General features: G+C 53.3%; 3 protein-coding genes across 7 annotated transcripts in view; all 3 read right to left on the bottom strand.

The window, feature by feature from the left end:
* Positions 1-22,544, bottom strand: part of LOC311425297 (butyrophilin subfamily 3 member A2-like) — a 38,105-nt gene that overhangs the window by 8,745 nt on the left and 6,816 nt on the right. For 2 of the 5 annotated variants that reach the window (XM_084501042.1, XM_084501046.1), the window contains exon 3: positions 17,877-18,158. In XM_084501042.1, the coding sequence (XP_084357168.1) occupies positions 17,877-18,158 (282 nt within the window). Of the gene's footprint in view, positions 1-4,368; positions 4,390-4,495; positions 4,517-4,626; positions 4,648-6,310; positions 6,332-6,608; positions 6,708-17,876; positions 18,159-18,461; positions 18,810-19,216; positions 19,617-22,544 lie in introns of those variants that run through there. The other 3 variants (XM_084501041.1, XM_084501045.1, XM_084501044.1) reach the window with 3 other exon arrangements.
* LOC311425417 (butyrophilin subfamily 1 member A1-like) lies at positions 2,657-4,298 on the bottom strand (the record flags this gene model as incomplete). Its single annotated transcript, XM_084501287.1, has 6 exons — positions 2,657-3,522; positions 3,700-3,732; positions 3,891-3,911; positions 4,009-4,029; positions 4,140-4,160; positions 4,256-4,298. The coding sequence occupies 6 exons, from the start codon at positions 4,296-4,298 to the stop codon at positions 2,987-2,989; spliced, it is 675 nt and encodes a 224-aa protein (XP_084357413.1). The 3' UTR covers positions 2,657-2,986.
* LOC311425369 (E3 ubiquitin-protein ligase TRIM15-like) overlaps positions 12,796-22,544 on the bottom strand; it is a 12,581-nt gene continuing 2,832 nt past the window's right edge. The window contains exons 3-5 of the mRNA XM_084501241.1: positions 14,003-14,023; positions 13,828-13,860; positions 12,796-13,650 (exon numbers count right to left, since the gene is read on the bottom strand). Of these exons, the coding sequence (XP_084357367.1) occupies positions 13,115-13,615 (501 nt within the window). The 5' untranslated portion in view covers positions 13,616-13,650; positions 13,828-13,860; positions 14,003-14,023 and the 3' untranslated portion in view covers positions 12,796-13,114. The remainder of the gene's footprint in view (positions 13,651-13,827; positions 13,861-14,002; positions 14,024-22,544) is intronic.

Here is a 22,544-nt window from a genome sequence, read left to right as displayed (position 1 = left end):
AGGGACAATGCAGTCACAGCACACATGGTGAGGAGAAAGTTCTGTATAACAAACTCAATTTCTTTTTATGACAAGGTCAGCCTCCTAGTTGGCCAAGAAGAGCCATCTGAGATGATTTTTTGGATTTCAGTCAAGATTAAAAGATTGTTTCCGACCATACCCAGCCGGACATAATGTCCAGCACAGACCCAGACAAATGCACGATACGCTGGGTCAACAATTGTCTGACAGGTCAGGCTCTGAGTGTTGTGTTAAACAGGGTGATATTAGGCTGGTGGCCAGTCACGAGTGGGGCTCTTCAGGGCTCCATTTTGGGGCCAGGTCTCGTCAGTGGCAGCCCAAAGGGCCAAGCGTGTCCTGGGGTGCCTCAGGCATGGCACTGCTGGCTGGCCGAGGGAAGGGATCGTCCCGCTCTGCTCGGCCTGCTGCAGCCTCGCCTCGAGCACTGCGTGCAGCTGTGGGCACCGCAGCAGACAAAGGGCGTGAAACTGTGTGAGAGCCTCCAAGGGAGGGCTACGAGGACGGCGAAGGCTCTGCAGGGCAAGGCGTGTGAGGAGCGGCTGAAGGCGCTTGGCTTGTTGAGCCCATAGCAGAGGAGACGCAGGGGAGGCCTCGTGGCAGCCCTCAACTTCCTAATGAGGGCAGTGGAGGGGCAAGCTCCAGTCTCTGCTCTCTGGGGCCAGTGACAGGGCCTGAGGGAACGGCATGGAGCTGCCAACTGGATGCGGCTGCCCTCACGAGGGAGGCTGATGAGGCATAGGCAGAGCCAGTAGCGCCCCCTTCTCCGGCCGTTCAACAGCAGCCCCTGGGGAGCGCGGTGAACAGAATGGGCAAAGAGTGTGTAGCGCGTCAGAAGGGCATGGTGCGACAGGTCGCGCAGGCAGGGTGAACAGGTGGGGCGCTCTCACCGCTCTTTTGCAGCAGTCTTTCCCATCAGTACTTGTAACCTGCTTGCAAAGCACCTGGCCATGGTATCAATCAGGCAGAAAACCATGGTTTCTGCATCTCTTGCAGCCTCTCCAGCCACAGTCACCAAAGTAGCTACTCAAATGGAGGGCTTGGGGAAACACACTGCCATCCAGGTCTTGGAGAGGCAGGTGACCTGTTCTCTTAAAAATCCAGTGATAGTACCAGCAGGAATGGCGTTAAGCAGGGGAAGTTTAGGCTTGACATCAGGAAGAGGTTCTTCATGAAGGGGGTGGTTGCATACTGGAACAGGCTCCTCAGGGATCAGTCACTGCACCAATCCTGCCTGAATTTAAAAAGTGATTGGACTGTGCACTTAGTCACAAGGTCTAAACTTTTGGGTAGACCTGTGGGGTGCCATGAGTTGGACGTGATGATCCTTATGGGTCCCTTCCAACTCGGGATATTCAATTATTCTATGATGTTATGAAATTGGCTGGAAAGCTGTGCAGATGAAATGGATCTGGGGGTTTTGCTCAACACTCACCTGAACATGAGCCAGCAGTGTGCCCAAGTGGCCAAGAAGGCCAACGACATCCTGGCCTGTATCAGACATAGCATGGGCAGTAGGACCAGAGAGGTGATTGTCCCCCTGGAGAGGCTGCACCTCAAGCACTGTGTTCAGTTTTGGCTCCCTCACTATAAGAAGGGCATCAAGACCCTGCAGTGAGTCCAGAGAAGGGCTACAAAACTGGTGAAGGGCCTGGAACACAAGTTCAACAAGTGGTGCCTGAGGAAACTGGGGTCTTTTAGTCCGGAGACAGCTCAGGGGAGACCTTATGACTCTCTACAACTACCTGAAAGGAAGCTGTGGGAGCTGGGGGCAGATAACTAGCAATAGAACAAGAGGGAATGGCCTCCAATTGTGCCGGGGGAGGTTCAGGCTGGAAATGTGGAGAAATTTATTCTCAGAAAGAGAGGTTTGGCATTGGAACGGGTTGCCCAGGGAAGTGGTTGAGTCACCATCCCTGGAGGTATTTAAAAGACGTTTAGATGTAGAGCTTAGTGATATGGTTTAGTGGAGGACTTTTTAGTGTTAGGTCAGAGGTTGGACTCGATGATCTAGAGGTCTCTTCCAACCTAGAAATTCTGTGATTCTGTGATTCCTCCTAGCTTTGACTAACAGGACCAACGCCAAGGAGACAGTCTGCTGCAAGACGCCTTCCCAGGCAGCAAAGCCTCAGGACAGAAAGCACCCAAGAAATGCCACTGCCAGACTCCATCTTCTTGTGCAAAACTTCATTTGCCACAGTCTTGCTGCTACAGCTTGCATGGATGTTCTCCAGAGGAGGGAACAAAGAGTCCCCTCAGGCTGCAAGAGTCCCCACAGGAGCCCTGTGCAGGGCAAAGCCCAAAGCACCACAGTTCCCCGAACTCCACCATGTTCGAGGTTCCCACAGACCCAGTCCTTTCCTGTGCTTTTCCCCATGCTTCATGGGATGGATTCCACAGCATCCTGCCTCCCCCAAGCCCTCCTGCAGCATCCAACTCAGAAAGCATCCCAGCCCTGCAGCATCCTGGTCCCAGAGCATCCAAACACGAGAACATCTCCACTGCCCCCCACAGTAGCCATGCTCTGGCTCAAATCCAGCTTCCACTGGACTTTTCTGCCCTGCCACTTCAAGTTTCCTGTTCTTTTGGAGGTATGCAGCTTCCTTCAATAATGATTTAAAAAATTCACACGCTGGGATTTTCCGTGTTCAGAAGTTGATTTATTCATTTACAAGTAGTATTACTAATTCTTTTACAACTAAATCCCTGCTATATACTTCATGCTTTCACACCCAAAGCCAAATTCATCACTGGAGTTGGAAACAGGGTTCCCAAAAACGAAGTAAAAAGGCTGCCTGAAGTCAGTACCCCCACCATCTGTTGCAGGTCTCAGCAGCGTGAAGGGAGAAACACAGGGCAGCCCCTGGCCCCACTGCCCCTCATTCCTGCAGTGCTCCTGCAGGATGAAGGAGAGGTGATGCAGGAGTGGCTGGAGAAGGGCAGGAGCCCCCCAAGGGAGGGAAAGGGTCTACGGGGTGTTGTTCCTCAGCCACAGCTGGGCATTCGTCCCCAGCCAGAACCAGGGGCGCATGCTCTCCCCTTTCAGGAAGACTTCTGGGAAAGTGAAGATCTCGACCCGATTGTCAGGGTTTATAAAAGACACCTGCCCCTCAGTACAGTCGAGACAGACCCAGATCCTTGTGGGGACAGGGGACAGGGACAAGGGGGTGGGAGGAGATGTGAGAGACATGAGCTGCCCCTCATTGTACTGCACAGCCCAGATCCCTTCTTCAGTGCTCATGTTGATCTTCCCCTTCCTCTTCACCGATGCCCTGGCCACCCCCACAGCCAAACTTGAATACTTTCCCTTCTCCCCCTCTAATGCCACCTCCCAGAAGTGCCTCCCCTCTCTGAACTCCTCACAGCCCAGAATGCAGCATCTAGTGTCAAATCTCTCCGGGGCGTTGGGCACCTGCTGCCATTTACTTTCCCATCTCACACTGCAGTTGTCCTGAGACAGGACAAGCATGGGATGAGCCGTGCGTGGATCCAGGGTCACCTTCACTGCAGGGACAGAAGGAGCCAGGCCATCAGGGGCAGAGCTCAGCCCTGGGCACGCTTTCCCCAGCTCAGGGCCAGGAGCTGCCCCACGGGGCAGGAGATGGGGCACCTCTGGGCTCCTCAACATGCCCCAGCAAGGACAGGAGAAGCACCGCAGAGGGCAACCCAGTGCACACCTACCTCTATTATGAGACTGCAGAAAATGTTTCCATGCTGGAAGGAGAGGGGAGAGCTGATCACAGCCCATGGCTGGTGCCCAGTGAATGTGGGCAGGGTGAGGGGCCAGCCCTGGGCTGCTCTGTCCCAGCTGCCCACCCTCCCCTGCACATTGCTTTGACGTTGTCCTTAGGCTGAAGCTCAAGAACACTCACCCTTCTCAGCAGCTTGTTCCTCTGGAAAAGAAAGCAAAAGCAATATCTGATGAGAGGGGAGAGCTTCACACCCCATGCCTGAACCCCACACTTCTTTGTTATGGTGCAGGATACTCACTGAGCTTTGCATCTTTTTTCTCTGCCAAACAAAAGCAAAAGGAAAGCATGATGGAAAAGGACATCTTGCCTTCTCAAATGCCCACTGGTAGAAACCAAGTGCCTTCATTTGGGGAAGGGATGGGCACTCACCCAGCTCTGTGGCTAGTTCCTCTGCAAAAGAAAAGAAAAAACACTTGGTGAGAGAGTACAGATTCTTATTACATGACAAGAACTCATTTTCTTTGGGTTTGGGGCCAGACACTCACGCAGTCTTGCAGATTCGTGTGCTAGAAATGAGAAGAAAATCATGGTGAGAGGGAACAGCCTCCCATCCCATTGCTATGACCCCAAATACTTTCAGATGATGATGGAGACTTACCCAGCCTTGCATTCTTTTCCTCTGTAAAAGAAAGAGAAAAGCAATGCATGATCAGAGGGGAAATCTTATCCTCCCGTAGCTCCCATTGGAAGGCATGAAGTTCTTTCTGTTGGGGAGGGACACTCACCCAGCTCTGCTTTCAGTTCCGCTGCAAAAGGAAAGCAAAGGCAATGCATGATCAGAGGGGACAACTTCTCATCCCATGGCTGCTTCCATGGGAAGACCCCAAGTTCCTTCATTTTGGGGAGGGACACTCACCCAGCCTTTTATCTTTTTGTTCTGGAAAAGAAAGGCAAAAGCAATGCATGATCAGAGGGGACAGCTTCTCGTCATATGCCTGCTCCCATGGCTATGCCCCCAAATTTATTCTTCTTGGAAGTGGCCAAATATAACTTTGCTCCCAAAGGAGGGAGCAGACTAATAGTGAGTGAAGTTCATCTGTGAGCATGGCTTGTGCAAGCTGAACAACCAGCACAGAAACTTGTGAAGCTTTCAGTACGATGCCACCAAAAGACAAGTGGAAGTGAATGGGGAGCAGGTGGAGGACATCCCTTTCCTAGAAGCGTCAGTGCCAAGCGGAGCAGCCCTGCAGCTTGCTCCCCGTCCCCACCTTGATCCCTGTTCCCTTCAGCCATCCCAGCCGTGTGCCATGCCCAGGGCAGCCCCGCACTCCCCACTCCCCTGTCAGGGTGAGGGGCCTGCCCAGGGCTTCTCTGTCCCAGCTGCCCACCCTCCTGTGCACATCACCTTCGTGTTTTTGAGGACACTCACCCAGCTCTGCTGCTTGTTCCTCTGAAGAAAAGCAAAAAAGAGGGGGAGAGAAAAGAAATGCCTGATGAGAGGGGAGATCTTCTCATTCCATCACTGGACCCCATACTCTTTGTTGTGGTGCAGGATACTCACTGAATTCTGTATCCTTCCTCACTGTGAAACAAAAGCAAAAAGAATGCATGATAGATAGGGACAACTTCCCATCCCACACTGCCCACCAATAGGGCCCAAATTCCTTCATTTTGTGGAGGGACACTCACCCAGCTCTGCAGTTAGATCCTCTGCATAAGAAAAGCAAAAATACTTGGTGAGAGAGTACAGATTCTCATTACGAGAGCCCATTATCTTTAGGTTCAGGGCCAGACACTCACTCAGTCTTGCAGATTGCTGCACTGCAAATGAGAAGAGAAATGGCATGCTGAGAGGGAACAGCTTCTCATCACATTGCGACACCTCAAATCCCTTCAGAGTTTAATGGAGACTTACCAGCCTTTGCACGGTATTCATCTGGAAAAGAAAGAGAAAATCCTTGGAGTGCTCTGTCCCAGTTGCCCACCCTCCTTTGCATAATGCCTTAGTGTTGCCCTGGGGCCCAAGCTCTGTGACACTCACCCATCTCTGCAGCTTGTTCCTCTGAAAAGGAAAGAAAGTAATGCATGATCAGATGGGAGTGTTGCTCAGCCCATGTTAGATCGTGAATACATCCCATGACTGGGAAAATACTGCCTTGCTCCAAGGTGGGACCAAACAGTCATTTTGGCCCTGCTTTGTACAAGGCTCTTGTAGGTGGAACTGTAAGGACAGACTCTTGGGCAGCTCTCTGCACCGTGCCCAAGCTCAGGGATACTCACCCAGTTTGGCAGCCAGTTCCACTGGAAAAGAAAGAGAAAAGCAGTGCATAAAGAGGAAGGAGAGATTCTTTGACCCTTTGAGCCCTGCAGCTCGCTCCCCATCCCCACCTTGATCCCCGTTCCTTTCAGCCATCTCGGCCATGTCCCGTGCCCAGGGCAGCCCCAGCCCCAGCACTCCCCACTCCCACCCCAGGCTCCAGCTGCTCCTCCAGCACCCCCGAGCCACCAGCACACAAGCCCCCAGAGCCCACCCAGACCAGGCCTCCCGCAGGGACACCACCAGTTCCCAGGGGCTGGGGGCAGGGGCTGCAAGGACTCGCCCAGCTCTCGGCTCTGTGCCGCTGAAAAGCAAAGGCGGAGGAAGAGGTGGTGAGCAGAGCAGCTTGGTTGCTGGGTGGGAACATGTGCAGGGGGGCTGCGCCTTGCCACCAGCCCCACGCTGCAGCCATGCTCCCTGGCCTCCCACCCAAGACCATCCTAAGGCCTTTGGCATCCCCAGGAGAACATTCCCTTCCTCCTCCTACGCACCTCCCTGGGCCAGGGCTCAGCCCCGCTCCACACCCAGGGGGGTCCCTGCAGAACACCTCCCTGCGCTCCATCCCTGCGCTGCCAGCTTACCTTGCTTTCGATAGAGATAAACACCAAAGCGAATGGTTGCAGCTGATACCACAAGGACCAGAGCCACCTTATAGGGCCTGGTGTTTTCGAAGAAGGAAGCTGTGAAAAGGCACCAAGAAAAGGACTGCATTTCCATGCCCGCAGTTGGAAAAGCAAGACTCAGACTTCACCCAGCCCAGGACAATTGCAGGGGCCAGGCACACCTCACTCTGGCTGTGCTATTTGTACCTGTGGTATGCAGGGATGATTCCCACTCCTTCAGGAAGCGGCTGCTCCTGACCACGCAGGACAAGGACAAGGGCCACTCCACACTCCAGGTCATGATGATGGCGCCTTGGATTTCGTAGAAACTTAGAATCATGAAATCATATATTGTCTTGGGCTGGAACAGACCTCAAGGACCATCTAGTTACAGCCCCCCACCTAGTTACACCCCAATGAGGTCACCCTGGAGCCTTCGCTTCTGTAGGCTGAACATCCCCAGCTCTCACAGTCTTTCTTTGTAGGAGAGATGCTCCAGCCCCTTGATCATCTTCATGGCCCTCCCCTGAACCTGTTCTAAGAGCTCCACATCCTGCTTGTGCTGGGGGCTCCAGACCTGGACACAATACTCCAGGTGAGGCCTCATGAGAGCAGAGCAGAGGGGGCCAATCCCCTCCCTCAAGCTGCTCACATTCCTCCGTTGATGCAACCCAGGATGCAGTTGGCTTTCTGGGCTGCAAACACACACTGCCAGCTCATGTCGAGCTTTTTATCCATCAGGACCCCACGTCCTTCTCTGCAGAGCTGCTCTCAATGAGTTCCTCACCTAGTCTGTACTCATGTCTGGGATTGCCTCAGCCCAGGTGCAGCAACTTGCACTTGGCCTTGTTGAACCACATTTGGTTCACATAGGCCCAGTTCTCAAGCTTATCCAGGACCCTTTGGATGACATCCCTTCCTTCCATAGTATCAGCTTGGTGTCATCTGCAAGACACATTTCATAGAGTCCCTCCTGGTCCTGGGAATGTGTCTGGGAGACTGAGGGCAGGTGCTGCCCGCGAGCATCCCTCCACAGCAGCTGCGGCAGCGGGTACCAGCCGGCCGATCGACACAGCACCCGGACGCCTCTGGCCTCGTAGCCCCCCAGGGAGAGGTGGGGGTCAGTGCCTGTGGCTGGGGGAAGAGCGTGTGGCTGGGGCTTGACTTGGGGGGGGATTCTTTTGAAGGCAAAGACCCCATCTGCTCCTGTGCCAACACAGCACAGCCTAACCATAGCCCCAGGGGCTCTGAGACCAGGCACTTCAGGCAACCATCCTCACCCCAAAACCACTCCGGCTGGTGCTGGAACCAGAAAACAGGGCTGCACAATGCCAGTGGCCCCAAATCGTCCAGAAAACCCAGGTGCCGAGCTTCAGCGCCTCCAGGAAGCTTCTCTGCACCAAGCTGTGCTGGTTCAAGAAGCCCCGAGACTTCCAGACAATGTCTCAGGTCTCCCCCAGCATGAAAAGTAAAATCAAGCAGAGGTCCAGAAGCTCAGAGGCCTCTTCCCTGCTCCAGGCATTTCATTTGGTCCCACAGTTGACACAACTGAAGGAGCTGCTCAGCAGCCTGTGCCCAGTGCCTTCAGAACATCGTGGGGATGGAGTTCAAAGAGGCCACTGAAACTGAATAAAACCATACGTCCATGCCACTCTTTCTCCATAAAAAGCCTGCAAAGTTACAGGTGTGCTCCTTGCCTGACAAGTGCTCACATACTGAGGAGGTGAAGACCCATAAGACTCAACTCTTTGAAAGGCCTCATCCATGACCATGAGGATGGGACAGAGGCTTGTGCAGACACACAAACCCAGGGACACCTATACCATCTGCTTGAAGCATCACCCCAGCCACTTATCTGACACCACCAGCTCCACTGTAGCTTCGTCATAAGCATCAGCATTTTGTATGATGCACACATACTGGCCATCATCAGAGGGTCTCAGCCCCGTGATTCGTAATTCCAGGCTTCCAGCAGAGAGACCATCTCTGGCCAGCTCTGTCCTCCCGGCATATGCCCCCATCTGCTCCCCATACAGGTCCTCTCCATTGCGGTAGTGGTGCACTGTCTCAGAGATACTGTCGCGGATCCACCTGACATCCAAGCTGTGAGCATCGCATTGAGGGGACAAGTGGCAGGGCAGCACGACATCCTGCCCCATGGTGGCAGTGACAGGCTGGCCTGGTCCCTCCACTCTGAGCTGGGCTGGGCAATGGAGAAGGGCACAGAGAGATGGTGAGATTTTGCCATTGTAAATGTAGGGGCAATGAGTGACAAAGGGAGAGCTGTGCGTGAGTTGGTGCGTGCTGCGTCCCCCGTGTCCCATGGGAAACCACCAGGGCAACAGGAGAGGGAGAGGGAGGACGTGCAGGAGAAGGAGGTGTGCTGGGGGGGGGAGCCCTCTCTGCAGCATATCGGCAGGAGAAGATTGGCCAAAAATGGCAGCCAAGGCAGCACCCATATTGTGTGAAAGAACCAAAGGGAAAGTGAAACCCAGACAGGGAAAGAAGTGGGCTCGGGTCACCCCTGCCCCATGGCTGCTCCCCTACTCCATGGCAGCACATTTGCCAGGCCCAGGGGGGAGAGCCCCCAGTAGCCTCACAGAATCCTACCTGAGCTCAGCCGGAGGAGGAGCAGAGTGACGAGGGAAGTCAGGAGGCCCCTGGCATGGCCGCTGAGGCTGGGGAGGCTGCAGCCCTAGGGAAGCCCCATCTGTGCTGCAGAAGGAGCAGGAGCTGGGGGCAAAAAAAAGAGAAGACAGAGGGGACCGAGTGGCTGCAGGCACCACAGGCAGATGGGGAAGGAGTCCCCCTAGGCCTGGGCACAAATAGCCACAGCCAGCAGCACCTTGGGCAAGGCACAGAGCCTGCGCTTTTATCACAGGCTGGGGGACACAGCAGGCAGCCCCCAGAGGTTCTTCTCCTGAGGAGCCCCACCAACAGAGAGGTCCCTCACTGCACCCAGCAGAGCTGCAGAAAGCACGAGGCTACGCCCAACTTTCCTAACCTTTGCCCAACTCCTGGGAGCAGTAACCCTCTGGGAGCAATTTTCCCCCTTAGTTGATTGGAGCAAATGGCTCCAGAGCAGAGAGGGATTGGAGGCTGCAGGGTATGGGGAGCAACTGGGTGCCAAGTCCAGTGCTGCCACAGTTCACTTAACGTTGTGCGGGCAAAGAGCAAGCCCTGCTCCTGGCTCCAATCAAGCAGTCATGGTAGAAGGTCAGCTCACATTGGCTGGGATCTTTTTCTAGAGCTTAGGTGGGTAATGAATCTTTACATCCTCTGGAAGAGAGGTCAGGCAACATGGGAGGGCTACAGAGAAAAGGTTTGCCTTTATAAGCAAAAAATTTCTACAGCCAAAGGTGACTTCACGTTGAACCTGGACAGTACTGTGATGGGTATTGAAATGGACTTAAAAAAATATTTTAACTCCAAAAGTAGGACCAGAAAAAAACATTGGTCTGTTAACTGATGGGGATGATGTCCTCACAAACAAGGACATTGACAACGCAGAGATGTTTAATGCTTTCTTTGCCTTTGTCTTCAACATTGACAATGGGCACTGGGACCTAAGGTGCCATGTGTTGGAGTGTTGTGACTGTGGGAATGATAAACTCACAGCCAACCCTAAATTTTTGTGGGATTTGCTTCTACATGTGGATGTATACAAGATTATAGGGCCGTATAGGATTAATCGTACAGTACTCAGAGAACTGGCAGATGTCATCAGGAAATCTAAATAAATTACTTTTGAAATATCCTTCGGAATCTGGAGAGGTCATAGAATCATAGAGTATCCCGAGTTGGAAGGGACCCATAAGGATCATCAAGTCCAACTCATGGCACCGCACAGGACTGCCCAAGAGTTTAGACCCTGTGACTAAGTGCACAGTCCAATCGCTTCTTAAATTCAGACAGGCTTGGTGCAGTGACTGCTTCCCTGGGGAGCCTGTTCCAGTGTGCAACCACCCTCTTGGTGAAGAACCTCTTCCTGATGTCCAGAATAAACTTCCCCTGCCTCAGTTTCACACCATTCCCGTGGGTCCTATCACTGGTGTTTACAGAGAATAGGTCACCTGCCTGTCCTGCCCCTTTTGAGGAAGTTGTAGACCACGATGATGTCCCCCCTCAGCCTCTTCTTCTCCAGGCTGAACAGGCCCAGTGACCTCAGCCGCTCCTCATACGTCTTCCCCTCTAGGCCCTTCACCATCACTGTGGCCCTCCTCTGGACACTCTCCATCAGTTTAATGTCCTTTTTGCACTGTGGTGCCCAGAACTGCACACAGCACTCAAGGTGAGGCCGCACCAATGCAGAGCAGAGCAGGACAATCACTTCCCTCAACCGACTAGCAATGCCATGCTCAATGCACCCCAGGATATGGTTGGCCCTCCTGGCTGCCAGGGCACACTTCTGGCTCATGTTCAACTTGCTGTCAACCACAACCCCCAGATCCCTCTCCGTGGGGCTGCTCTCCAGCATCTCATCTCCCAGTCTGTATGTATAGTCAGGATTACCCTTTCCCAGGTGCAGGACCCGGCACTTGCACTTGTTAAATTTCATGCGGTTGGTGATCACCCAGCTCTCAAATTTGTCCAGGTCTCTCTGCAAGGCATTTCCACCCTCAATAGAGTCCACAACTCCTCCAAGTTTGGTGTCTTTGGCAAATTTGCTCAGAATGCCTTCTAGTCCTACATCCAAATTGTTTATAATATCATTGAAGAGGACTGGCCCTAAAATGGAGCCTTGGGGGACCCCACTAGTGACCATCCACCAGCCTGATGTGGCCCCATTTACGACAACCCTTTTAGCCCTGCCTGTCAGCCAATTGCTCACCCATTGTATGATGTTTTTGTTTAGTTTTATGCTGGACATTTTGTCCAGTAGGATTCTATGGGAAACCGTGTTAAAAGCCTTGCTGAAGTCCCAAAAGATCACATCAGCTGTTTTCCCTTGGTCAACTAGATGGGTGATCTTGTCATAAAAGGACACCGAATTTATTAGGCAGGACCTACCCCTCATGAACCCATGTTGGCTGGGAATAATGACAGCACTGTCCCCAAGGTCCGCTTCAGTAACTTCAAAAATCATATTCTCCATAATTTTACCAGGCACTGTTCGTATAGGCTGGGCGAGCAGGTGGGGCGCTCTCACCACTCTTTTGCAGCGGTCTTTCCCATCAGTACTTGTAACCTGCTTGCGAAACGCCTGGCCATGGTATCAATCAGGCAGAAAACCATGGTTTCTGCATCTCTTGCAGCCTCTCCAGCCGCAGTCACCAATGTGGCTACTCAAATGGAGGGCTTGGGGAAACACACTGCCATCCAGGTCTTGGAGAGGCAGGTGACCTGTTCTCTTAAAAATTCCTCCTAGCTTTGACTAACAGGACCAACACCAAGGAGACAGTCTGCTGCAAGACACCTTCCCAGGCAGAAAAGCCCCAGGACAGAAAGCACTCAAGAAATGCCACTGCCAGATTCCATCTTCCTGTGCAAAACTTTATTTGACACAGTCCTGCTGCTGCTGGGCCTTGATGTGCTCCAGAGGAGGGAACAAAGAGCCCCCACAGGCTGCTCATGCTCAGCACCAGGCACAGAGCAAAGATCAACCCCAAACTAGGAGGCAAAGGTGGCCTGCAATGCCCAGCAGCACACGGTGACCACATCCCTTGCCCTGGGGTCTGCAAGCAGTGCAAGCAGAGGGGAGAGGAGCGTGGAGAGCTGCTGCAGCCCCTGTGCTGCCCGCTGGGCTCAGAGGCAGGGTGAGACCAGTGGGTTCCAGCAGGGCTTCTGCCCTAGCACAGGAGCCCTGAGCAGGGCAAAGCCCAAAGCACCACAGCTCCCCGAGCTCCAGTTTGTTCGAGATTCCCACAGACCCAGTCCTTTCCTGTGCTTTCCCTGTGCTTCATGGGATGGATTCCACAGCATCCTGCCTCCCCCAAGCCCTCCTGCAGCATCCAACTCAGAAAGCATCCCAGCCCTGCAGCATCCTGGTCCCAGAGCTCCCAACCACGAGGACAACTTGGCTGCCCCCCACTGTAGCCAGGCACCGGCTCAAATCCAGCTTCCACTGGACTTTTCTGCCCTGCCACTTCAAGTTTCCTACTCTTTTGGGGGTATGCAGCTTCCTTCAATAATGATTTAAAATATTCACACTCTGAGATTTTCCGTGTTCAGAAGTTGATTTATTCATTTACAAGGAGTATTAATAATTCATTAACATCTAAATTCCTGCTATATACTTCATGTTTTCACACCCAAAGCCAAATTCATCACTGGAGTTAAAAACAGGGTTCCCAAAAACGAAGTAAAAGGGCTGCCTGAAGTCAGTACCCCCACCATCAGCCACAGGCCTCAGCGTGCAGGGAGAAACACAGGGCAGCCCCTGGCCCCACTGCCCCTCATTCCTGCATTGCTCCTGCAGGTCTAAGGAGAGGTGATGCAGGAGTGGCTGGAGAAGGGCAGGAGCTCCGCAGGGCTGGGGACAGGGTCTACAGGGTGCTGTCCCTCAGGCACAGCTGGGCATTCATCCCCAGCCAGAACCAGGGGCGCATGCTCTCCCCTTTCACGAAGACATCTGTGAAAGTGAAGATCTTGACCCGATTCTCAGGGTTTATAAAAGACACCTGCCCCTGGGTACAGTCAAGACAGACCAAGAGCCTCGTGGGGACAGGGGACAGGGACAAGTGGGTGGGAGGAGATGTGAGAGACGTGAGCTGCCCCTCATTGTACTGCACAGCCCAGATCCCTTCTTCAGTGCTCATGTTGATCTTCCCCTTCCTCTTCACCAATGCCCTGGCCACCCCCACAGCCAAACTTGAATACTTTCCCTTCTCCCCCTCTAATGCCACCTCCCAGAAGTGCATCCCCTCTCTGAACTCCTCACAGCCCAGAACGCAGCAACTAGTGTCAAATCTCTCCGGGGCTTTGGGCACCTGCTGCCGTTCAGTTTCTCGTCTCACACTGCAGTTGTCCTGAGACAGGACAAGCATGGGATGAGCCGTGCGTGGATCCAGGGTCACCTTCACTGCAGGGACAGAAGGAGCCAGGCCATCAGGGGCAGAGCTCAGCCCTGGGCAGGCTTTCCCCAGCTCGGGGCCAGGAGCTGCCCCACGGGGCAGGAGATGGGGCACCTCTTGGCTCCTGAACATGCCCCAGCAAGGGCAGGAAAAGCACAGCAGACGGCAACCCAATGCACACCTACCTCTATTATGAGACTGCAGAAAATGTTTCCATGCTGGAAGGAGAGGGGAGAGCTGGTCACAGCCCATGGCTGGTCAGGGTGAGGGGCCAGCCCTGGGCTGCTCTGTCCCAGCTGCACACCCTCCCCTGCACATTGCCTTGACGTTGTCCTTAGGCTCAAGCTCAAGAACACTCACCCAGCTCTGCAGCTTGTTCCTCTGGAAAAGAAAGCAAAAACAATGTCTGATGAGAGGGGAGCGCTTCTCACCCCATGCCTGAACCCCAAACTGCTTTGTTACGTTGCAGGATACTCACTGAGCTTTGCATCTTTTTTCTCTGCCAAACAAAAGCAAAAGGAAAGCATGATGGAAAAGGACATCTTGCCTTCTCAAAATGCCCACTGGTAGAACCCAAAGGCTTTCATTTGGGAGAGGGATGGGCACTCACCCAGCTCTTCAGTTAGATTCTCTGCAAAAGAAAAGCAAAAACACTTGGTGAGAGAGTACAGATTCTCATTACATGACAAGAACTCATTTTCTTTGGGTTTGGGGCCAGACATTCATGCAGTCTTGCAGATTTGTGTGCTAGAAATGAGAAGAAAATCATGGTGAGAGGGAACAGCTTCCCATCCCATTGTGATGACCCCAAATACATTCAGATGATGATGGAGACTTACCCAGCTTTACATCCTTTTCCTCTGCAAAAGAAAGAGAAATGCAATGCATGATCAGAGGGGAAAGCTTCTCCTGCCATAGCTCCCATTGGAAGACATGAAGTTCTTTCTGTTGGGGAGGGACACTCACCCAGCTCTGCTTTCAGTTCCGCTGCAAAAGGAAAGCAAAGGCAATGCATGATCAGAGGGGACAACTTCTCATCCCATGGCTGCTTCCACGGGAAGACCCGGAGTTCCTTCATTTTGGGGAGGGACACTCACCCAGCCTTTTATCTTTTTGTTCTGGAAAAGAAAGGCAAAAGCAATGCATGATCAGAGGGGACAGCTTCTCGTCATATGCCTGCTCCCATGGCTATGCCCCCAAATTTATTCTTCTAGGAAGTGGCCAAATATAACTTTGCTCCCAAAGGAGGGAGCAGACTAATAGTGAGTGAAGTTCATCTGTGAGCATGGCTTGTGCAAGCAGAACAACCAGCACAGAAACTTGTGCAGCTTTCAGTACGATGCCACCAAAAGACAAGTGGAAGTGAATGGGGAGCAGGTGGAGGACGTCCCTGTCCCGGAAGCGTCAGTGCCGAGCGGGATAGCCTCTCAGCTCGCTCCCTGTCCCCACCTTGATCCCTGTCCCCTTCAGCCATCCCAGCCGTGTCCCATGACCTGGGCAGCCCCAGCCCCAGCACTCCCCAGTCCCCCGTCAGGCTGAGGGGCCAGCCCAGGGCTGCTCTGTCCCAGTTGCCTACCCTCCCCTGCACATTTCTTTCATGTTGCCAAGGGCACTCACCCAGCTCTGCTGCTTGTTCCACTGAAGAAAAAAAAAAAAAAGAGGGGGAGAGAAATGAAATGCCTGATGAGAGGGGAGAGCTTCTCATTCTATTGCTGGACCCCATACTGTTTGTTGTGGTGCAGGATACTCACCGAGATCTTTATCCTTGCTCACTGTGAAACAAAAAAGGAAAAAGAATGCATGATAGATAGGGACAACTTCCCATCCCACACTGCCCACCAATAGGGCCCAAATTCCTTCATTTTGGGGAGGGACACTCACCCAGCTTTTTATCTTTTTGTTCTGGAAAAGAAAGGCAAAAGCAATGCATGATCAGAGGGGACAGCTTCTCGTCATGTGCCTGCTCCCATGGCTACGTCCCCAAATTTATTCTTCTTGGAAGTGGCCAAATATAACTTTGCTCCCAAAGGAGGGAGCAGACTAATAGTGAGTGAAGTTCATCTGTGAGCATTGCTTGTCCAAGCAGAACAACCAGCACAGAAACTTGTGCAGCTTTCAGTACGATGCCACCAAAAGAGAGGTGGAAGTGAATGGGGATGGGTGGAGGATGTCCCTGTCCCAGAAGCATCAGTGCAGAGCAGGGCAGCTCTGCAGCTCGCTCCCCATCCCCATCTTGATCCCCGTTCCTTTCAGCCATCCTGGCCGTGTCCCATGCCCAGGGCAGCCCCGCACTCCCCACTCCCCCATCCGGGTGAGGGGCCAGCCCTCGGATGCTCTGTCCCAGTTGCCCACCCTCCCCTGAACATTGCCTTCATGTTGCCGAGGACACTCACCCAGCTCTGCTGCTTGTTCCTCTGAAGAAAAAAAAAAAAAAAAAGAGGGGGATTGAAAAGAAATCTCTGATGAGAGGGGAGAGCTTCTCATTCCATTGCTGTACCCCATACTGTTTGTTGTGGTGCAGGATACTCACTGAGTTCTTTATCCTTCCTCACTGTCAAACGAAAGGAAAAAGAATGCATGATAGATAGGGACAACTTCCCATCCCACACTGCCCACCAATAGGGCCCAAATTCCTTCATTTTGTGGAGGGACACTCACCCAGCTCTTCACTTAGTTCCTCTGCATAAGAAAAGCAAAAACACTTGGTGAGAGAGTACAGATTCTCATTACATGATGAGAACCCATTTTCTTTGGGTTTGGGGACAGAGACTCACGCAGTCTTGCAGATTGGCGCTCTAGAAATGAAAAGAAAATCATGGTGAGAGGGAACATCTTCCAATTGTGTTGCGACACCTCAAATCCCTTCAGATTTTGATGGAGACTTACCAGCCTTTGCACGGTAATCATCTGGAAAAGAAAGAGAAAATCCCTGGAGTGCTCTGTCCCAGCTGCCCACCCTCCCCTAAATATCACCTTGGCCTTGCCCTGGGGCCCAAGCACATTGACACTCACCCTCCACTGCTCCTTTATCCGATGGAAGAGGAAAGCAAAAGCAAAGCAGGATAAGAAGGGAGAACTTCTCATCTGATTGATGCTTATGTGAAAATATTGGGTGTCCGAATGCAGACTTACCTAACTGTCCAGCTTTTTAAATGGAAAAGGAAAGAAAAGTCAATGTGTGACTAGAAGGCAGTGCTTCACATTCCATGGCTACTCCCATAGCTACAACCTTAATTATTCTTCTGAGGTGAGTGTGCACAGAACACCTTCCTCCGAGTTTGGGAGGGACTGGACTAACAGGGAGCAAGGACCACCTTTGAGCAATGCTTGTGCACATGGAGCATTAAGGACAGACACTTGTGCAGCTCTCTGCACTGTGCCACCAAAACACAAGGGGAAGTGAATGGGGATGGGTGGAGGACGTCCCTGTCCCAGAAGCTTCAGTGCAGAGCGGGGCAGCCCCGCAGCTCACTCCCCATCCCCACCTTGATCCCCGTTCCTTTCAGCAATCCCGGCCGTGTTTTGTGCCCAGGGCAGCCCCAGCCCCAGCACTCCCCACTCCCACCCCAGGCTCCAGCTGCTCCTCCAGCACCCCCGAGCCACCAGCACACAAGCCCCCAGAGCCCACCCAGACCAGGCCCAGGCCCTCCCACAGGGACACCACTTCCCCAGGGGCTGGGGACAGGGACTGCAAGGACTCACCCAGCTTTCGGCTCTGTGCCGCTGAAAAGCAAAGGCGGAGGAAGAGGTGGTGAGCAGAGCAGCTTGGTTGCTGGGTGGGAACATGTGCAGGGGGGCTGCGCCTTGCCACCAGCCCCACGCTGCAGCCATGCTCCCTGGCCTCCCACCCAAGACCATCCTAAGGCCTTTGGCATCCCCAGGAGAACATTCCCTTCCTCCTCCTATGCACCTCCCTGGGCCAGGGCTCAGCCCCGCTCCAGACCCAAGGGGGTCCCTGCAGAACACCTCCCTCCGCTCCATCCCTGCACTGCCAGCTTACTTTTCTTTCGAAGGAGATAAAGAAGTACGACAATTAACACCACCAAAAGCACGAGGACCGGAGCCAGAGCCACCATCCAGGTCTGGGCATTGTGGAAGAAGGCAGCTGAGAAAAGGCACCAGGAAACAGGCTGTATTTACATGCCTGGTATTAGAAAAGCAAGACCCAGACTTCTCCTGGGTCGGGACAAGTGCAGGGGCCAGGAACACCTCCCCATGGCTGTGCCATTTGTACCTGCGATGTGCACGGAATATTTCCACTCCTGCTGGAGGCGGCTGCTCCTGACCACGCAGGACAAGGGCCCCTCCACGCTCCCGGTCACGATGACGGCGCCTTCGATTTCAAAGAGCCCCTCCTGGTTCTGGGAATTTGTCTGGGGGTCCGAGGGCAGGTGCTGCCCACGAGCATCCCTCCACAGCAGCTGTGGCAGCGGGTACCAGCCGGCCGATCGACACAGCACCCGGACGCCTCCGGCCTCGTAGCCCCCCAGGGAGAGATGGGGGTCAGTGCCTGTGGCTGGGGAAAGAGCATCTGGCTGGGGCTTGACTTGGGGGGGGATTGAGTTCCAAGGCAAAGACCCCATCTGCTCCCATGCCAGACACAGCCCAGATCCAGCCACGGCCCCCATGGCTCTCAGGCCAGCCCCTCCATGCATGCACTCTTCCATGCATTCACAGACCATGGAGGAGAATCTCCATCAGACTCAAGTCCTTGAACAGCGTCTTTGATGGTCATGAGCATGGGACAGTGATCTGGGTGAAACACACAAACCCAGGAACACCTGCACCATCTGCTTGAAGCATCAATCCAGCCACTAACCTGACACCTCCAGATTCACCGTTGCTTCATCATAAGCATCACCATCTTTCACGATGCAGACGTACTGACCATCATCAGAAGGTCTCAGCCCTGTGATTCGTAAGTCCAGGCGTCCAGCAGAGAGACCATCTCTGGGCAGCTCTGTCCTCCCGACATATGCCCCCATCTGCTCCCCATACAGGTCCTCTCCATTGCGGTAGTGGTGCACTATCTCAGACAAATCATCCCGGATCCACCTGACCTCCAATCTGCGAGCATCCCGTTGAGGGGACAAGTGGCAGGGTAGCACGACATCCTGCCCCACAGTGGCAGTGACAGGCTGGCCTGGTCCCACTACTCTGAGCTGGGCTGTGTCATGAAGAAGGGCACAGAGAGGTAGTGAGATTTTGCCATTGTAAATTTAGTGTTAGTGAGTGACAAAGGGCGAGCTGTGCATGAGTTGTTGTGTTCTGCGTCCCCCCTGTCCCATGGGAAACCACCCAGGAAACAGGAGAGGGAGAGGGAGAACATGCAGGAGAAGGAGGTGTGCTGGGAGTGGGAGCCCTCTCTGCAGCATTCAGGTAGGTGAAGAAGAGCCAGAAAGGGCAGCCGTGGCAGTGCCCGTATTGCATGGAAGAACCAAAGGGAAAGTGAATCCGAGTGGGGGCTGAGCTGTGGGCTCAGGTCCCCCCTGCCCAAAGCTGATCCCCTACCCCACATCATCAAGTCTGTCAGGCCCAAGGGAGAGAGCCCCCAGCAGCCCCACAGGATCCTACCTGAGCCCAGTTGGAGTAGGAGCAGAGTGACAAGGGAAGTCAGGAGGCCCCTGGCATGGAAGGTGAGCCTGGGGTGGCTGCAGCCCCAGGGGAGCCCCATCTGTGCTGCAGCAGGAGCAGGAGCTGGGATCAGGACCTGAAGGAAAAGAAAGAGGGGACCGAGGGGCTGCAGGCACCACAGGCAGATGGGGAAGGAGTCCCCTTGGGCCCGGGCACAAATAGCCACAGCCAGCAGTGCCTTGGGCAGGGCGCAGAGCCTGTGCTTATCACGGGCTGGGGGACACAGCAGGCAGCCCCCAGGGGTTCTTCTCCAAGGGAGCCCCACCAACAGAGAGGTCCCTCACTGCACCCAGTCGAGCTGTGGAAAGTACAAGGCTACGCCCAACTTCCCTAACCTTTGCCCAGTTCCTGCCTGCAATAACCCTCTGGGAGCACCTTTGTCCCTGGGGCAATGGGAGCAAGTGTCCTGGGAGCTCTAGAGGCCTGGCACCACCATCCCATCACAGCTGGGTGCCCTGCCCAGTGCCATCAGCAAGCACAAGGGGCTTGTCCCCAGCAAGAGCCTCTCCAGATCACAAGGGAATGCCACTGACTGAGCTCACTGTCTGGGGTACAGGGACTGCAGTCTTTCCCTGATGCTTCGATTCCACCACTCCTTCTCAATTCACTCTGCTCCTGCTCCTCATGGGGTCCCTCCCAATGGATGCCATCCTTCCCGAACTGATCCTGTGTGCTCCTTACTCTGGCATCCCAGTTGTCTGCCCTCCCTGCACGTCTTTTTTCGCAGAGGGATGGAGAGTTCTTGCGCTCTAAGGCAAACATCCTTAGAGTCTCCAGCTCTCCTCAGCTCCTTTGTCCCATAGGATGGTATTCCAGGGGATCTCATCCTCTAGGTCTTTAAATAGCTTGGATTTGCTCTTTTGAAGTTCAGGGTCCTGCCTTGGTCCTTTGCCAGGCCCACATTCCTGGAGATCACAAACTCAACCATGGCGTGGTCACTGCAGCACAGAATGCCTCCAGTCTTGACCTCTTTAATGAGCTTGCCCGCATAGGTGAGCACCAGGTCAAGTAACGCTTCTCGTTGGGTTGGTTTCTCTAGTACCTTTACCAGGAAGTTATCCTCAACGCACTCTAGGAATCTCCTGGATTGCTTAAAGGCTACTGTGTAGTTTTCCCAGCAGACATTCGGGTGGTTCAAGTCCCCCATCAGGATGAGAGCATGTGAGCACGATGCTTCTTGTAGTTGAAGCAAGAAGGCCTCATCCATAGGCTCCCCTTGATCAGGCAGCCTGTAGTAGACTCCGGAAGAACCATGTTTCTGTGATAGCAATCAGGTCATATTTGTCTAATTTCCCCATGGTTTCCGATTTCTCTTGCTTGTTTCCCATGCTGCGTACATTGGTGTAGAGGCATTTCAGCTGAGCTGTTGGTCGTATTGCATTTCTAGAACACTTCCTGTTGTATTGGGACAGATCATGAGAGTTTCCCTGCCGTTACTTAGAGTGATGGTGTTCTCAGCTATGCTTTCTTGCTCGCCCTGCCTGCAAGCACTGCTGTGCAAACTGCCATGCCATGCCCTGACCGACACGCCATGCTCCGTTCACCGTGCTCCTGGACTCTCACTCTCCCCAGGGTTCTGCCTTTATATGACAGAAAGGAGGCTTCTGGATCCTCCTATGCCTCATCAGCTGGCCTCACAAGGGCTGCTGAGTCCTAGCAGCTCCCTTGGATTCCTCAAATAGCCTCGATGAAGGAAAACCCCTGCATGCCTCGATCCCCCACTCTGCTGCAGGACGCATTGCCCTGGAGCCGATTGCCTCGGCTTCCTTTGTAGTGATTTAAAATATTCCCACACTTGGAATTTCCATGTTCAGAAGTTGACTTATTTAATTACACGGAGTATTGCTAATTCTTTTACATCGAAATTCATGCTAAATAATTCATGCTTTCACGCACAAAGCCAAATTTATAAATGGAGTTAGGAATGGAGAACTGGAGCCCAGAAATGGGGTTTTCAAAAATGAAGCAAAGGCGTGCCTGAAGTCTGAGTGCCCCCCACCAGCTGGTGCAGGTCTCAGCATACAGGGAGGGGTGCAGGGTAGCCACTGGCCCCACTGCCCCTCATTCTTGCCCTGCTCCTGCAGGATCAAGGAGACGTGAGCCAAGAGTGCAGAAATTTCTTCTCAGAAAGAATGGTTAGGCATTGGAAGGGGTTGTCCTGGGAGTTGGTGGAGTCACTGTCCCTGGGGGCGTTTAAGGAAAAGTTGGACGTGGTGCTTAGGGACATGGTTTAGTGGGTAATAGTGGTGGCAGAGAGGTGGTTGGCCCAGATGTGAGAAACAAAGATGTGATTTTGCAGCAGAAGGTGTTTTTGCAGTGGAAAATGACTCTATCCTTTCATACTTGGAAGGGATTTTGCAGGCATGACAGTGGCGTAGCAGTGATGACCTTAGAGGTCTTTTCCAACTGTACTGGGTCTGGCTGGGATGTTAACTTTCCCTGCAGCAGCCCATACAGTGCTGTGCTCTGCACTTGGAGCTAGAACAGCAGTGGTATCACACCAGTGTTGTGTCTGCTGCTGAGCAGTGCTGGCACAGCATCGGGACTCTCTCTAACCCTCCCAGGGGGTGGGCAAAAAAGTGAGAGAGGAAACATCACCAGAGCATGCTGACCTAAACCAACGAAAGGGATATTCCATACCATGGTCAATCATCGCTCATTTGTGGGAAGTAGAGAGTAATTTCTTTCCTCTGCACTTCCACATAGCCTTTATTGGATTTGTTTGTTTGTTTGTTTTTCCCTTTCCCCCTCCCTTTTCCCCTTTCCTTTTTTCCTGTTTTCTTTTTCCCCTTTTTCCTTTTTTCTTTTTTTTTTTTTTTCCCCTTTAGTTAAATTGCTTAGTTAACAATAACATTTACTTAATAATTTTTTCCTTTAATTAAGTTATCCTTACCTCAACCTGTCAGCTGTTCTTTACTTTACTTCTTCCCCTCCTCATGTAGGGAGGGGGAGTGAGACAGCAGTTGTGGTGTTTAGCTGCCGAGCACAGTAAAACCACCACACCAACTTCAATGATTCTTTGATCTAGGGCTGAAGTCTGAGGCCACCTGCTGCCTCTGCTTGGAAGACTTCCAGGAGCTGGTGATGCCTCCTGTGGGCACAGCCTCTGCAGAGCCTGTGTGATGGAGGCTGGAAGCTCTTTGGGTGCCCCCAGGGCAGGGCAATGAACCCAGATGGGACAAGGGGGTCCCAGGCACCAGCTGGGGAAGTGGGGCAGCTGGAGCTTTGGTTCCTCCTGGCTCTGACTCCCATGACCAACACCAAGGAG

This window comes from Aythya ferina, assembly GCF_964211825.1.
Source record: "Aythya ferina genome assembly, chromosome: 30".
Classification (NCBI taxonomy): domain Eukaryota; kingdom Metazoa; phylum Chordata; class Aves; order Anseriformes; family Anatidae; genus Aythya; species Aythya ferina.
This window is presented reverse-complemented; position numbering and strand designations above follow the sequence as displayed.